Source organism: Giraffa tippelskirchi, chromosome 13 (genome assembly GCF_054371585.1).
Source record: "Giraffa tippelskirchi isolate mGirTip1 chromosome 13, T2T-mGirTip1v1.2.pri, whole genome shotgun sequence".
Lineage (NCBI taxonomy): Eukaryota > Metazoa > Chordata > Mammalia > Artiodactyla > Giraffidae > Giraffa > Giraffa tippelskirchi.
In genome coordinates, this window is record NC_137287.1 from 51,949,825 (window position 1) to 51,965,441 (window position 15,617).

Sequence of the window (15,617 nt, forward strand, 5' to 3'; positions counted from 1 at the left end):
TAATTCTCAACTTTTAGGTTGTGTCTTTTTTCTTCAGTCGACAGAGGCAAGGATGTCAACACATCTGTGTCTAGCTCCAGGTAACACACAGTTCATTTATCCCATAGGATTTTTTCACAGCTAAGGATTTTAAGCTAGGAATCAGAATAGCAAACCTGGCTTCTTTCCTTTAATTCTTCTCAGCAGCCCTCAAGGTACAAAAAAGGGTAACAGACCACTCAGTATTCTAGATACACTTTAGTCTTGGCTGAGTGATTTAGAATGTTGGTCTAGAAAATCTCCTAAACATCATCTGGTCCCATTTATTTTTCCTGTGATATTTCCCGGGACTCATTAAACTCAACAAACCTTTGTACAGATGCGAAGGTCCACAGGTAGTGGGGTAAGAGGACAAAACATAAGGCGGGCTTCTTTCAGCCCAAACACAGTCAAATGGCTTTTACATTCTCCAGGGCAAAGATTTAGTGTTATGCTTAAAAACAGATATACTAAACAACTCAGCAGGTAGCTTCTGGAAAAGCAATACTTCAGAATCAGCTTGGGGTTGCTGAAATAATTTGTTCACTCCAGGAAGCCAGGGGGTGAGCTAGATGGAAAAATTGTTTTCTTGTCAAAGCTCAGAAAACCAGGGTACTGCACAATCTGGAGATGCTGTAGCTTATCTTTTTCTTTTAAAGATGGTGAGCTTCTAGGGGTAATCCTAGCTCCTTATAATATGTTATTTGGCATAAAGATTTTAAAAGCTTAGCCTGAGCCGTGCTGTGGGACTTGATAGAACTGAGGGAAATCCAACATGCCTTTTACAAACAGTTCCTATGGCTGGCCCATTTAATCAATTGAAAATCTCACCACAGAGGCAACTTACCTTAGTTAATCTTCTTGCTGACTCTCTGTTGGGTCATTTACACTGTCAACCTGACAATTCATGTCAACTGTAACCAGAAAGGAAAACAAAAAGGTTAAATGTTTGTTAAACCCAAGTCTCTTAAATATATTAAAATGGCCTGTGAATTGCTACATTTCTGACTTCCTCTCTTATACCTCTTTTCAATTTGTTTTCATTCATTCAAGATTTGGGGAACACTCTTGTAGATTTTTACTGGTCAGGGAATTGGGAGGGCAGAATTGCCTCTTTACTAAACTGTAGGAGCTGTTTTCATTTCATACCAGGTTTGGGGGTTGATATTTTGTATGTATTTATTACCATCCTTAGGTAAATTCAAAGGCTTTAATAGATGTCTAAGAAAATAAAGAGAAAACAAAGCAAACCAGATCATCCATGTACAGAGAGGTAAGCGGTTCCCTCTGAAACAGCAATGCTAGTAGGCCTGCTTGGTTTGCTGGGTTGTCAATTTTGAAATTCAAAACTGACCCTGAAAACTTGCCAACGTGTGCAGTGGACACCATGAAATGGAAAAGCAAAACATCTAACCAGATCACACAGCAATGATAAAACATGTGCACTTACTTTACTGTGTGTATTGTTCTATGTAAGCATTTGCATACAAATAGCACACATAATTAATGTCATTGTCCAGAAGGAGCCCAGAACAGGCACAGCAGACACTCTGGAAATTTTCAAGGGTCAGTAGGTTTAATTAGATTGGTATTGGTAAAGCATCAAAGCCCATATTATATACTGAGAGACTTAATATACAGATGAACAATGGCCAGACCATATTTGGCAATAGAATTCTGACTTCAAAACTCTGCAGCAAGCAGCTCAGAACTTGGTCAGTGACTGCCTGCCTCCCTGTGTTTTGCTCCATGCTCCTAACACAGGGCCAACCAGGGAAAACCAAACGTTCTCAAACCAACCAGTCACTTCTAGTTAACCCAAGTCTGGCTCCCCCTTGCCAACAACCTCCAATCAAGGGTCTTTGAAATCTTCCCTTTTGTTAGATAGAAGTTCCCCACTTCCCTCCTGCCTTTGAGTTGGCCAAACATAAGTGATAAGAGCTGACACTCATGCCCTGGATATGCAATCTGTTTGTTCTCACTTGGGTAATCTTCATTTGTTTGAACAAAATCAATCATCCAAATCTCTTTTTCTTGAACACAAAAACTTGATTCAAGTGAAACAGTGGCAGGTGCTAGATTTCACATTCCAAAGAGACTTGAAAGAGGGCATGGCTGGTAGCCCACCCAACTCTCTCTCAAGGAGAAAGATTTTAAAAGCAGGTCTCTTTGTTCCTTCTGCAAACACTCCTTGGTTTCTCATCACGTGTGAGCACACTCTTTACCCCCAGGTGTACACTGGCCAGATACAGCAAGGGTACCCATAAAAACAAACAATGTGTACACTTTCCATCCTGGCCTACAGAGTTATTGTAAGGTTGACCATCTCAGTGTGGACTGTACAGAATAAAATATAGGACAGTGTTCCTTATTTGTTTCTTCCTCCAACCCAAGGGTCCCTAGTTCTAAAATCTATTAATAAGTGTTAATATGAAAAGCATTTGATGAGCAATGTTAACTATGTTAAGAAGTTTTTTTTATAGCTGAGACTTTGTGCTTGGTAAACTCTATAGTGAGGCCCGAACCTTAGTAGTTAACACATTTATGTCCCTTTTATTCAGTGAGAATTACATGACCTTGGTATTCTTTGGAACATGATTTGTAGAGACCTAGTTAAAAATCATGTTTATAGTGTCACAACCTGGCTGGGAGGGTTTCACTCAGCTGAGTATGACTAACATGGAGTGACTTTTAATGGGTGAAATCTGGGGTTTAAAAATATTATTTCCCTAGATAAAGCATGTGCATGCTCAGTCGCTTCAGTTGTGTCTGACTCTTTGCAGCCCTATGGACTGTAGTATGCCAGGCTTCTCTGTCCATGGGATCCTCCAGACAAGAATGCTGGAGTGGGTTGCCACGCCCTCCTCCAGGGAAGGGTTAAAAAAATAATCAGTTTGCCTTGAGTCAAAGATAGGTTCAAAGACGTTTTGTAGAACATGGGGAATATAGCCAATATTTTGTGATAACTATAAATGGAAAGTAACCCTTAAAATTGGATAATTAAAAAAAAATTAAATTAAAAATCAGTTGGTGCAAAAGAGTTTATAATTAAGGTGAGGGCATGCCTATAGCAGGGTGGAATGCATTGTATAGGAAACTATTTAAAACTACCAAGTAACTTCTAACAGTGGCTGAAATTTTCTCAAGGTCATTATCAACCCAAACTACAAGATTTTATATATACATGTTGATAACTGACCAACAATTCTGGCTCTCTTAAGCTCTGTGGGCAAATGGAATTGAATATTTAGAAATCATGTGTGCCTAAATAGCTGTTTTTTCTAATGCAAATGATGATATCTCAGAGGGTTTCCAGTGTCATTGTGCAGGGGCAGGGTGACAATATTCCTGAGGCTCACAGTCTCTAGATGCCTTCAAAATGAGACATGACTAAAGAAAGGTTTTCAGAAATTTATAAAGTGCTTTTAAATACTCACTATGTTTCTGGCCAAACCATGTGATGTGATACAGTGAGGTGAAGTCATGAAATTTTAAGAATAGCCCAGATTCAAGCCAGGGCTCCTCCAAATGCTGAGTAGTTCCATAGAGTTCACCAGGTAGACTTCAGTTCAGTTTAGCCTTGGCATGACCCACTGTTCCCTTGGTATTGTGAAGTAAGATTAAACTGAGGCACATGCTAATTTTTTAAAAAGGGGCTGTTAATTTTGTCAATTCCCAGTAGAAAGTGGTTTTTGAACTTTACTCTGTTCAAACTGAACATGTTGATTCATAGAATAGCTCCTTTAATCCTAGATTACACAGAGAAAAATGTGCCAGGTTTGTAGTTTGGGGGACTCAAATAGCTCAGAAACTTACCATCAGGACTTGTGGAGCGTTCTGTGTCACCAGAGCCTTCGCTTCTCACAGGAACTCTAGGTGTGTTTCCGCCTTGAGCTGAAGAAGAAGATAGTCCTCGATTAATAGAGAATTAGAAGGTCCTCATTGCCAATTGTTCTGTCACCCTCTGCTGCACTCTTAAATTTAAAAATACTCCTGGGATTGAGTTTATTTTGCAGAAGAGTTTAAAGGAGGAAATAGTAAATTGAGTTGCTTGAATACTTCAGTGCTGTCATATATTCTAAATTCTCTTTAATTTGTGAAATAATCACATACATACATGCACAATTCCTCAAATTAGAAAGCTGGTAACATGAAAGCAGGGAAACTTGGTTTAATCAGAACAACCCAAATTTGAATTTGGGGAAATTTGTGTTTGAGTTTAAGTGGCTTTAACTTTGAAGAGAGTAAAAACAGAAAATCTATTTTGCTTTAGGCATGCCTGAAAGCTGAAAGATTCCTTTTCCTGGCAGTGAGGTTTTTTGTTTAAACACAAATGAATGTCTCAGTTGTTCCCCTAGAAGACATCCTTGGATGCTGCCATTTTGGACTACTGAGAATCCAGTCTTTAGTTAATTTCTGTTGTAATTTTTCTCTACTCACACAGCTTCATAAGACTTGTCCTCCATTCACTGTGGCTAAAGCTATATAACACGCTTAAGTGTAGTTGTAAGGACACTGTTTTTCTTTGCTTTCTATGATGTGATAATTGTACATATTGAAAATTGATCACTATAATAAGTCTAGTTAACATCCATTTTTCTTTTTGTGAGAAAATTTACAGATAGTCAAAAGGACAATAATCTCTTGCTTCTTTGATATCTGTTATGTTTTCACAGCTTGAAGAGACAGGGCATTTGAAAATACAAATAAAGTACTGGAAAAACCCATAACTTCAAAGCTTTTATTATTTCTGTACTTAAAAATAGAATATTAAATTGAGTTTCATTACATGAATACCTACTGAGTCCAGAGTGTGTTCAAAGTATGTTCAATCTGATCTTCCTGTTAGTGAAGAGTCAAGGCTAGGAAAGATCCAGTGTGTATAATCTCTTCAAAGGCAGATACCTTCAACTTGCACTTTTGGTAATGATTTACTGAAGCTGAGAATCAAGAAGTAAGGTGACTAATCTTAGCCTAGGTATATGGAAGGTAGGAAGGTCAGTACTTAACAGTGAAGAAAGTCATTTTATATTTGAAGACTGAAGTGCAGGGTCATTTAAGTGCAGATACCAAACAAGCTTTGCATCTAATGCTGAGGAAGAAAATTGAGAATCAGATGTGTGGGAATTTGGGAGATGTCTTCAATCTCTGGCTTGGGAGGATCCCCTGGAGAAGGGAAAGGCAACCCACTTCCATATTCTTGCCTGGGAAATTCCCATAGATGGAGGCGCCTGGTGGGCTACAGTCCATGGGGTTGCAGAGTCAGATACAACTGAGTGCCTAACACTTTCACTTTTCAATACAGAGTAATGTCATATCATTGATAGCATGAGAGTAGATGAGAAAAGTCAGGAATAGGATAACATAAGAAAAAATGACTCCTGGACAGCCAAGTCCTACAAGGACAACATTAAAGTGACTGTGTCCGTGAGTTCTTTTCACTAGTTCCTAAGGATGAGGTTGGGAAAGTGAAAACAAAACTTGAAACTTCCAACTGGACTTAACATCATATTTTTTCTCACTGTCAATTCTAGAAAATAGACAATGTTTCAATTGCTCATCAACATATTCCTTAAAGACACAATTACAGAAGAAACCACTGATGGATATTTTTCTAAGCCCAAGAGCAGGGAATCTTTGCTAAGTATCCCTCAAAACAGAAGAAATAAGACAAAAAATGGAAAGTTTGACTTTATATAAACACAGACTCTGGGGTGGAAAAAAATACCCTAAGAGATGTTTTAAAAAAGAAATATAAGTTGAAAAATATTTATACCTTTTATCATAGACAAAGGCTTTATATCTTTGATATATAAAGTACTTCTAAAAAATAGAGGTTCAGTTCAGTTCAGTCACTCAGTTGTGTCCGACTCTTTGCGACCCATGAATTGCAGCACGCCAGGCCTCTCTGTCCATCACCAACTCCCGGAGTCTACCCAAACACATGTCCATCGAGTCGGTGATGCCATCCAACCATCTCATCCTCTGTCGTCCCCTTCTCCTCCTGCCCCCAATCCTACCCAGCATTAGGGTCTTTTCCAATGAGTCAACCCTTCGCATGAGGTGCCCAAAGTATTGGAGTTTCAGCTTCAACATCAGACCTTCCAATGAACACCCAGGATTGATCTCCTTTAGGATGGATTGATTGGATCTCCTTGCAGTCCAAGGGACTCTCAAGAGTCTTCTCCAGCACCACAGTTCAAAAGCATCAATTCTTTGGCGCTCAGCTTTCTTCACCATCCAACTCTCACATCCATACATGACCACTGGAAAAACCATAGCCTTGACTAGATGGACTTTTGTTGGCAAAGTAATGTCTCTGCTTTTAAATATGCTATCTAGGTTGGCCATAACCTTCCTTCCAAGGAGTAAGCGTCTTTTAATTTCATGGCTGCAGTCACCATCAGCAGTGATTCTGGAGCCCAAAAAAATAAAGTCTGACACTGTTTCCACTGTTTCCCCGTCTATTTCCCATGGAGTGATGGGACCAGATGCCATGATCTTAGTTTTTTGAACATTGAGCTTTAAGCCAACTTTTTCACTCTCCTCTTTCACTTTCATCAAGAGGCTCTTTAGTTCTTCTTCACTTTCTGCCATAAGGGTGGTGTCATCCGCATATCTGAGGTTATTGATATTTCTCCTGGTAATGTTGATTCCAGCTTGTGTTTCTTCCAGCCCAGCGTTTCTCATGATGTACTCTGCATAGAAGTTAAATAAGCAGGGTGACAATATACAGCCTTGACGTACTCCTTTTCCTGTTTGGAACCAGTCTGTTGTTCCATTGGATAGATTATTGAGCAAGGAATCTAACAGGAAGTTAGTTAAAAATAAGAACGGCCTCCAGTTATGTGAAAATGTGATTCACTTTGCTACCAATGAAAAAAAAATGCAAGTTAAGATTACACTAAGAAAGAGATTTCTTCCTAAAGTAGACTATCATAATGTAGGGTAATATTCCCATCAAGAATAGATAGAGACATTGAACAGATTTGAGAAATTATTTTAAGGCACTAGAGAGCCATAAAAGGAGCTTGAGGAGGTGAAAATGGTGAACTTGACATTCCACATGTACAAAGAAGTTTAACAGAGCTTCCAGATGTTTTTAAATGAAGTTTGTGGGGGAGAGGGGCAAAAGTTGGAGGTCAGGGCCCACCAAAGAAGAGGTGCTCTGATTAGTACCTCAAGCTTTCTCTGGCATTCCCCTGAAGGGTCATACTCTGGGGGCAATGAATTCGAAATAGACCAGTTCTTAAAAAAATCTGAAGACCAACTTTTAATGAACTTAATCTCTGACTAGACTTCAGTGCTCTGCATAATCCTACCAGCCTTTAAGAAGCAAACATGAATCCTCTCTGGAAGAAGATAAAGTCATTCAGAGGCTCAAGTCATCACTACAACTTTTCACACATAGTGTCTAGCATTCAATAGAAAACACCAGTCATTCCAGAAGAACAAGTATGGATCACTGAAAACCAAGACAATAAAACAATATATAGACACATGTTAGAGAGATTACTTGTAGATACAACTTTAAAATATGGTTAATGTGTTTAAATGGCAACCCACTCCAGTATTCTTGCCTGGAGAGCCCCGTGGACAGAGGAGCCTGGTGGGCTGCTGTCCATGGGGTCACACAGAGTCGGACATGACTGAAGCGACTTAGCATTAGCATAATGTGTTTAAGAATTGAGTGACAAAAGGGTGAATTCTCATGGCAAAGAGGTTTATCAGATAACTGAACTAAACACTGTATAAAAAAGTCAGATGTAAATTCTGAAACAGAAAAATATATGATAATCGAAGTTTAGAATTCAATAGGTATATGTGGCAGTAATAAGACACAGCTGAAGAAAGAATTCATAAATTGAAAGCTAATTTAGAAGAAAATATAAAGTATTAAAGATGAAAGAATACAAAGATGAAAGATACTGAAAAGAATTAGGAGTATTATGATCCCCAAACAAAATTAATGCAAAGCAAACCTCATTCAAGTCAATTGTCATAAAACTGCAGAAAATCATGGTTAAAGAAAAACTGTAAAATTATTTAGTGAGTAAAGAAGGATTCACTTCAAAATAGCAACAATAGGAATTATAGATGACATCTCAATAAAAATCATGGAATCCAGAGACAATGTAATATCTTTAAAGTGCTTGAAGAAAATAATGTAAAATTTCATACCTAACAACATCTTCTTTTAGACGTCAATTTGAAAATATTTTCAGGGTTAAAATAGTAGACCTACACTGAAGGATTTTCACTATACTAAAATTCTAGGTAGATTATAGAACTACATTTGAAAGGTAACATAGAAAAAGACCTTCACATCATTAAGCAAAAATTTCTTACACAGGAAAAACTAAACATTAACCATTAGGAAAAAGACTAGTAATCTGGAAAACATTTAAATTGGCAGCTTTAGTTTATCAAAACACAGCATTAAGACTGCAAAATAAACCAGAGTAGAAGAAACAAATATATATATATATATAGCCATATATATATATATACACACACACACATATGACATGAGTCCTTGTATGTATGTATGTATGTGTATGTGTGCATATATATATAACTCACTTATAATGGACTCATATATAAAACAATATAACATAGAAAAGACAAGGAGCCCAACAGAAAATGAGCAAGACACAGACAGACATGTCATAAAATAGGGTATCTTACCTGATCACTTGATTTCTTGAATGACTTTTACCAAACATCGGAGTATTTAAAAGCCTCAGCCTTTTCACTATAAACATAACTACAAAATGTTCTAACTCCTTGGACACCATCAGAACTTCTCAAAATACAACATAATTGTTATATTTTATAAGATATGATTACTATAGAAGGGAAGTTAATTGACCTAACACTATTTAAACATTACTTATTTGACTTTCTCCTTGGGGTCATTGTGATGGCATCTAGAAGTACCTGTGGCTGATTCTTCCAGGAAATCTCTTTCAGTGTCATGACTATTAATGGCAATAACCCTGATGATATTACTGTAGAGAAGCCTCTCTGACATCACAGAGAACTTTCTAGCTAACAGGATGCTAGTCAATTTAATAATGCTCAATGAAAATAAAGGGGCATGCAAAACACTTCTAAGAGCTGGATGAGAGAGGAAAAAAGCTGAAGAATGCAAAACCCAAAAGGCCAATCAGACAGTAAACATTTAAGTTGCTGGCCTTATGTTTTCTCTTTTCAAACTCATTGTTCTAAAATACAGTATATCTGTCTGAGAATTCTCAGGTTATGTCACCATATTGGCACAGATTAGCATGAAATGTAATGGCATGTTTCAGATCCGTGACAGAGAGATAAGAAAAATCATAGTTGTAGCTCTATATTTTGCCATGTTGTTGAACAGAGGTCTCTTAGATCTGTTTTTGAAGATCCTAATGGTATGGTTGGTAGACATTATTCATTTATTTATCATGAGTGTACATGATCCATGTGCATGTGGTATAATATATGACTATGCATGTGTGCAGTGGCATGCTTATGTGAATATGCAAGTGCATATGTGTATGCAAGTGTGTATGTGTGGTGTTATTTGGAAAGAGGGAAAGAAGAATGACAGATACTTATTACTCTCATGTATGTGGAACTGTTATTATCCTAAGGGCTTCTCTCCTGCTGGGCAATGCATCTGAGTGCCCCAGAGAAATGATTCCATTTCACACAGACAAACAGAATCTGATCAAAACAAAAATTGTCTGTACAGTCTATTTATTTCAGTTTGCCTGTCCCTCCCCTCATTTTGATTGCTGTTGCTTGGAACACAAACGAGAGGTACATTTCAGGGCTCCTAGCAGGAGATAAAAGGTGCTGAAATAGAAAGAGTATGGGACAGTCAGTACCAGTTTATTTTAAATTACCAACCTCAACTGTCTTCTTCAAAGCATTGATTATGATAACCTTTTGTAGGTCACTTGCATTACATAAAAAATAATAAATGAAGCAAGTCTTACCACAAAGAAAAGATGCTGAAATTCATATAGAATGCAGTTAATCAAATTTTTAAATACACAAACATGGAGAGATATTAGACGATTCGCCAAGTTTTTCTTTTGAGATTTATTTGGCAATAAACTCCATGCAACAAAGAGAAGTACAAATAATTATTGTTCAGAATGGGTAGTTTCCTAGGTATCATGACAGATACAGAAAGCAGAGTTGTCTGGATTCAATTCTATTGAATTAAATTGGTGTTGAACCAAAGCAAGCATTCTTGAACCATCTTGAGTTTTGCCATTATCTGTGTTCCAACTTACTCTTAATGTGATGGGTTTCCAACTTTACTATTAATGTAATGAATTAATTAGTTAGTTCAGTCACTCAGTCATGTCCGACTCTTTGCCACCCCATGAACCGCAGCATGCCAGACCTGCCTATCCATCACCAACTCCCAAAGTCCACCCAAACCCATGTCCATCGAGTCAGTGATGCCATCCAACCATCTCATCCTCTGTTGTCCCCTTCTCCTCCTGCCCCCAATCTTTCCCAGCATCAAGGTCTTTTCCAATGAGTCAGTTCTTCGCATCACATGGCCAAAGTATTGGGGTTTCAGCTTCAACATCAGTCCTTCCAATGAACACCAAGGACTGATCTCCTTTATGATGGACTGGTTGGATCTGCTTGCAGTCCAAGGGACTCTCAAGAGTCTTCTCCAACACCACAGTTCAAAAGCATCAATTCTTCAGCGCTCAGCTTTCTTTATAGTCCAACTCTCACATCCATACACGACCTATCTTCACGCCTATGGGAGTTGACTTCATTGTTCTTTGACACTGGGCTTGGTCATGGAATTTTCTTTAGCCAATGAGATATTAGCAAAAGTGAGTCAAACAGAGGTTTGTGAAATGCACTTGTTCTGTTGGGGTTTGCCCTCTTATGCTCCTGCCTTTTACCCTAAAAAGAACACGCTTCAGGGAAGAGCTGAGTAAATAAGACCTGAAACTCAGCTCACAGCCTGACATCCTTCCTGGCCCAGACTAGATGGGGTTGATCCTCATACCTGTGAACAAAAGAATGAACGACTGGTGTTCTAAGCCTTTGAGGTTGAAGGCTTGTTACGTGGCATTACTGTGGTGACAACTAATGTTTAATAAAGTGAAAAGTAAAAGTTGCTCAGTCGTGTTCGACTCTTTATGACACCATGGACTGTACAGTTCATGGAATTCTCCAGGCCAGAATACTGGAGAGGGCAGCCTTTCTCTTCTCCAGGGTTATCTTCCCAACCCAGGGATCGAACCCAGGTCTCCTGCACTGCTGGCGAATTCTTTACCAGCTGAGCCACCAGGGAAGCCCAAGAATACTGGAGTGGGTAGCTTGTCCCTTCTCCAGTGGATCTTCCTGACCCAGAAATCGAACCAGGGTCTCCTGCATTGCAGGCAGATTCTTTACCAACTGAGCTATCAGGGAAGCCCAATGCTTAATAATATGTTTTTAATTGACTCTGTCTTAACATTGCTTCTTAATTTTGTCCCATAGCAATTATAGCTATAAAACTGTGAGCTTAATTTGTGCCTAATTTTTTCACACATAATAATGTGTTAACTTTGGTATCACCTAAAATCATCTACACAACTGACAGGGATAAAGTAGGATAGTTAAATAATTTAGTTTAAAAATCCCACTAGAGGGAACTTGAAGGGAGTTTGGGAAACTCTTGTAAACTAATGAAGCCAGTAACCTAGCAACAATCTACACTACCTTGAAGGAAGGCTAGGTGCGTTCAAGCACCAGGCACACTCAGCCACAAGTCCTGAGTTAAAAATACAAGAGGACATCCCTGGGGGTCCAGTGGTTAGCACTCTGCCTGCCAGTGCAGAGGACACAGGTTTGACTCCCGGTCTGGGAAGATTCCACATACCACGGGGCAACCAAGCCCATGTGCCACAACTACTGAAGCCTGTGTGCCTTAAAGCCCATGCTCTGCAACAGGAGAAGCCATGCAGTGAGAAGCTGGTGTACCACAACTAGAGAGGAGCCCACTCCCCACAGCTAGAGGAACCTGCACTCAGTAATGAAAATCCGGCACAGCCATCAAATAGATAAATGCAAGACAACAGATACGTGGTCTGAATCTTGTTGATGGTCCTTGAAGAGTTGCATTTCTGCATGTAGCCAAGACAGGAATATAGGTGAAAGGGGACATTACACTGAAACCTGAGGTGAATTATCATATTAGTAAATGTCACCAGCCTTTTGCTAATATACATATGATTTAAATAGCCCCGTGATACTCCCAGCTAGACCATATGGATCAAAGGAGGAACTAATGATGTAAACCTTGACATCTATCCAAAAATGAGGAAGAGGGTGGTCTTCTCCCCGCCTCTCCACTTTTTCTCTGATTGTAAAAATTTAGCCTTCATTGTTCTCATGGCTGTGCTGCCTTGCTTGCCTGCTTGTATCTCTCACAAGCATCCTATGCTAATAAACTCTCTCTTTGCTATCACACTTTGCCTCACGCTGAATTCTTTCTGTGACAAGACTAAAGAACCTGAGCTTTGGGAAGTTCTGACACCAGGGGAACAGTTTCAATGAAAAGACAACGGGTTTGAGTCCCCTCCTAGTCAGGGATTCTGGGTTCAGGTCCCAAGCTGAGTTTTGGCTGGGTTGGAGCTCCATCTGAGAAACATTGCAGTTTTAGGACTACAAGTGGTGTTTGTGTGAAATTTTGAGAAACACAGAGTTAATGTATACAGATTAGAAGTCCCCTTACAGGCTAAAGTCTATTGCCTAAAATGGAATAAAACTGGTCACAGAGTTTAAGGCATTTGTCACATATATTTAACTTCCAAGCTCAAATAGAAGGAAGCAATTATTCCACGTGCATAAACATCAATTTACGTTCTTTTAAGGAAACGGATTGTTAGGGCAGATGATCTCCATTAGACCTTGGAGTGCCAAGTTCACTTTCTAGGTATAGAATCCAAGTGCAACTAAGCAGAAGGAGATCAGCGACCAACTTATGCAGGAAGAACAGCGTGTCAGTGAAAAGACAGAACTTAAAGAGAAGCTGAGTCTATGATATGCTGTGTTGTCATGATGCTTTCCCACAAACTGCTCTTTATAATCAAGGCACCAACATTATTTAAAATGATCGTAAAAGTCAGTGGTGTGACTCCTCTTAGTGATGTGATTCCAAGAGCTGTAAAATAAATATATTTAGCCTCAAGAAAAAAAATTTCAGTCCTTAGTAATGGCATGGGCTTATCTATTTAAATAGCTGCTTGAGGAGCATCCAGATTTCACTTCCAGGTGTTTTGTGATAATATGTTAAGGGTACAAAGGGTAAACACCACTCCTAGGAAAATTCATCCAAAGCAAAGGGAAGCAAAATAAACTATGCAGCATTTATTAATAACAAAGATTACCACCCACTCTCTCTACCACAAATGACACACAGCAAACCATGAATCCAGCCTCCACAAATTCCTTCTCTCAGTTGGATATGCCTTTGTTTTGCTTTATGTAACTTCCTGTTTTGTTGCTCATGACAGATTCTGAACCTCAGGACTGTCTATTTCTGTCCACCTTTCTGGGAAGTGCAACATTAGTGTCAGGGGAGGGATGGAGTATAACAAATGCAAACTCTACAGGGACTCCTTAGGGAATGAAGGGGGCTCCTCCTTCAAGAGGGTTTCACCTGGGACTCTCCAGTACCACCTCCTCTGCTTCCTGCTTACCCCAAAGATCCTGACTTATTTATTTTCCCTTTCACTCTCTATTTGGTGAAATTCCTCTTTGTAAAACTTTCTCATACAAGTAATTAGATCCAGGCATTTGTTATTGGTCTGCCATTTCTTTAGCATTTTCCTCCCAGCAAGAGATATTAAAATAGAGAATCACAGTGAGTTTTCCTGTCTCTTTGGGGAAATGAGGAGTGAAGGTGTTCATGGCTAGCTTCATGTGCTTGTGGAAATTTCCCTCGGCTGCTCCTCTCCCAGTTGGGCAAGTAAATGGTAGCTGGTGGTGGTGGTGAAGTAGTGTTTGACTCTTGAGACCCTATGGACTATAGCCCACTAGGCTCCTCTGTGCATGGGATTTCCCAGGCAAGAATACTGGAGTGGGTTGTCATTTCCTCCTCCAGGGGATCTTCCCAACCCAAGGATTGAACCCTAGACTCTTGTGTTTCGGAGAAGGCAATGGCACCCCACTCCAGTACTCTTGCCTGGACAATCCCATGGACGGTGGAGCCTGGTAGGCTGCAGTCCATGGGGTCGCGAAGAGTCAGACATGACTGAGCGACTTCACTTTCACTTTTCACTTTCATGCATTGGAGAAGGAAATGGCAACCCACTCCAGTGTTCTTGCCTGGAGAATCCCAGGGACGGGGGAGCCTAGTGGGCTGCCGTCTATGGGGTCGCACAGAGTCGGTCACGACTGAAGCAACTTAGCAGCAGCAGCAGCTCTTGTGTTTCCTGCATTGGCAGGTGCATTCTTTACCTCTAGCACCACCTGGGAAGCCCCTAAATAGTAGCTAGTAAGACCCTATTCAGGATTATTTCAGTCTGCTAGAGTGAGGGGGTGGGTTGGAGGTAACACCAGGCTCATGCCTTCTTTTTGCTGTGGCTACCAGCCCATTCTTTGGGTTCATTTGTTTTTGTTTGTATTGTTCATTTGCTTGTTATACTTATCTGCTTTCATATCATTATGTCTGGGTGAGTGAGATTTAAAGTCTGACTTCATATCGCCATCTTAAACCCAAGACCAGGTACACAGACTCTTGATTTGTGGAACAGTGTATTCATTCTAGGTGTCTCACATACATAGCCTTTGTCAATAGCAGGTTTGGGAATATTTATCAAAGAATAGCTCTGATCAGACAATGTTATGGGCTGAATATTTGTGACCCCCCCACCCCAGATTCATATGTTGAAGCCCCAACTGGTAATGTGACTATATTTGGGAATCAGGCCATTATGGAGATAATTTAGGTTGAATCAGGTCATAATACTGAGGCCCTAATCTCACAGAATTGTGGCCATATAAGAAGAGAGACATCTCTCTCCCTTTGCCAAATGAGGACACAGTGAGAAGGGGACCACCTGCAGGACAGGAAGAGAGCTCCTGCTAAAACCCAAATCAGCCCAGCGCCTTGATTTGAACTTCCCAGTCTCCAGAACTGCGAGAGAATAAACTTCTGTTGTTTAAGACTCCCAGTCTTTGTTTGTTTGTTTTTAATGACAGTAAGATATACTCAATTTACAACTAGTTCACATTTCTTTGGAACAAAGGTACAATTGTTAACCATCTACACTGCATTTAACCTATTTTCTCCCAGAGAACCCCAATCACAAAGCTGCTACTTGACCATTCTACCTGTGGTGATCACTTGTAGACACATGCCTTTGGCTCCCTCTCCAAAGCCAAATAATGAATGACTATTCTCAACAATGAAAAACTGAAAGCATTTCCTCTAAGACTTGGAAAAAGACAAGGATGCCACTCTTGCCACTTTTACTCAACGTAGTTTTGGAAGTCCTAGCCACAACAATCAGAGAAGAAAATGAAATAAAAGGAATCCAAATTGGAGAAGAAGTAAAATTGTCACTGTATGCAGATGACCTGATATT

At 39.6% G+C, this 15,617-nt stretch overlaps 1 protein-coding gene across 2 annotated transcripts in view; it reads right to left on the reverse strand.

The window, feature by feature from the left end:
- Window positions 1–15,617, reverse strand: part of MACROD2 (mono-ADP ribosylhydrolase 2) — a 2,278,672-nt gene that overhangs the window by 17,006 nt on the left and 2,246,049 nt on the right. For both annotated transcript variants that reach the window (XM_081556519.1, XM_081556518.1), the window contains exons 17-18: window positions 3,835–3,912; window positions 866–932 (exon numbers count right to left, since the gene is read on the reverse strand). In XM_081556519.1, the coding sequence (XP_081412645.1) occupies window positions 871–932; window positions 3,835–3,912 (140 nt within the window). In that variant the 3' untranslated portion in view covers window positions 866–870. The remainder of the gene's footprint in view (window positions 1–865; window positions 933–3,834; window positions 3,913–15,617) is intronic.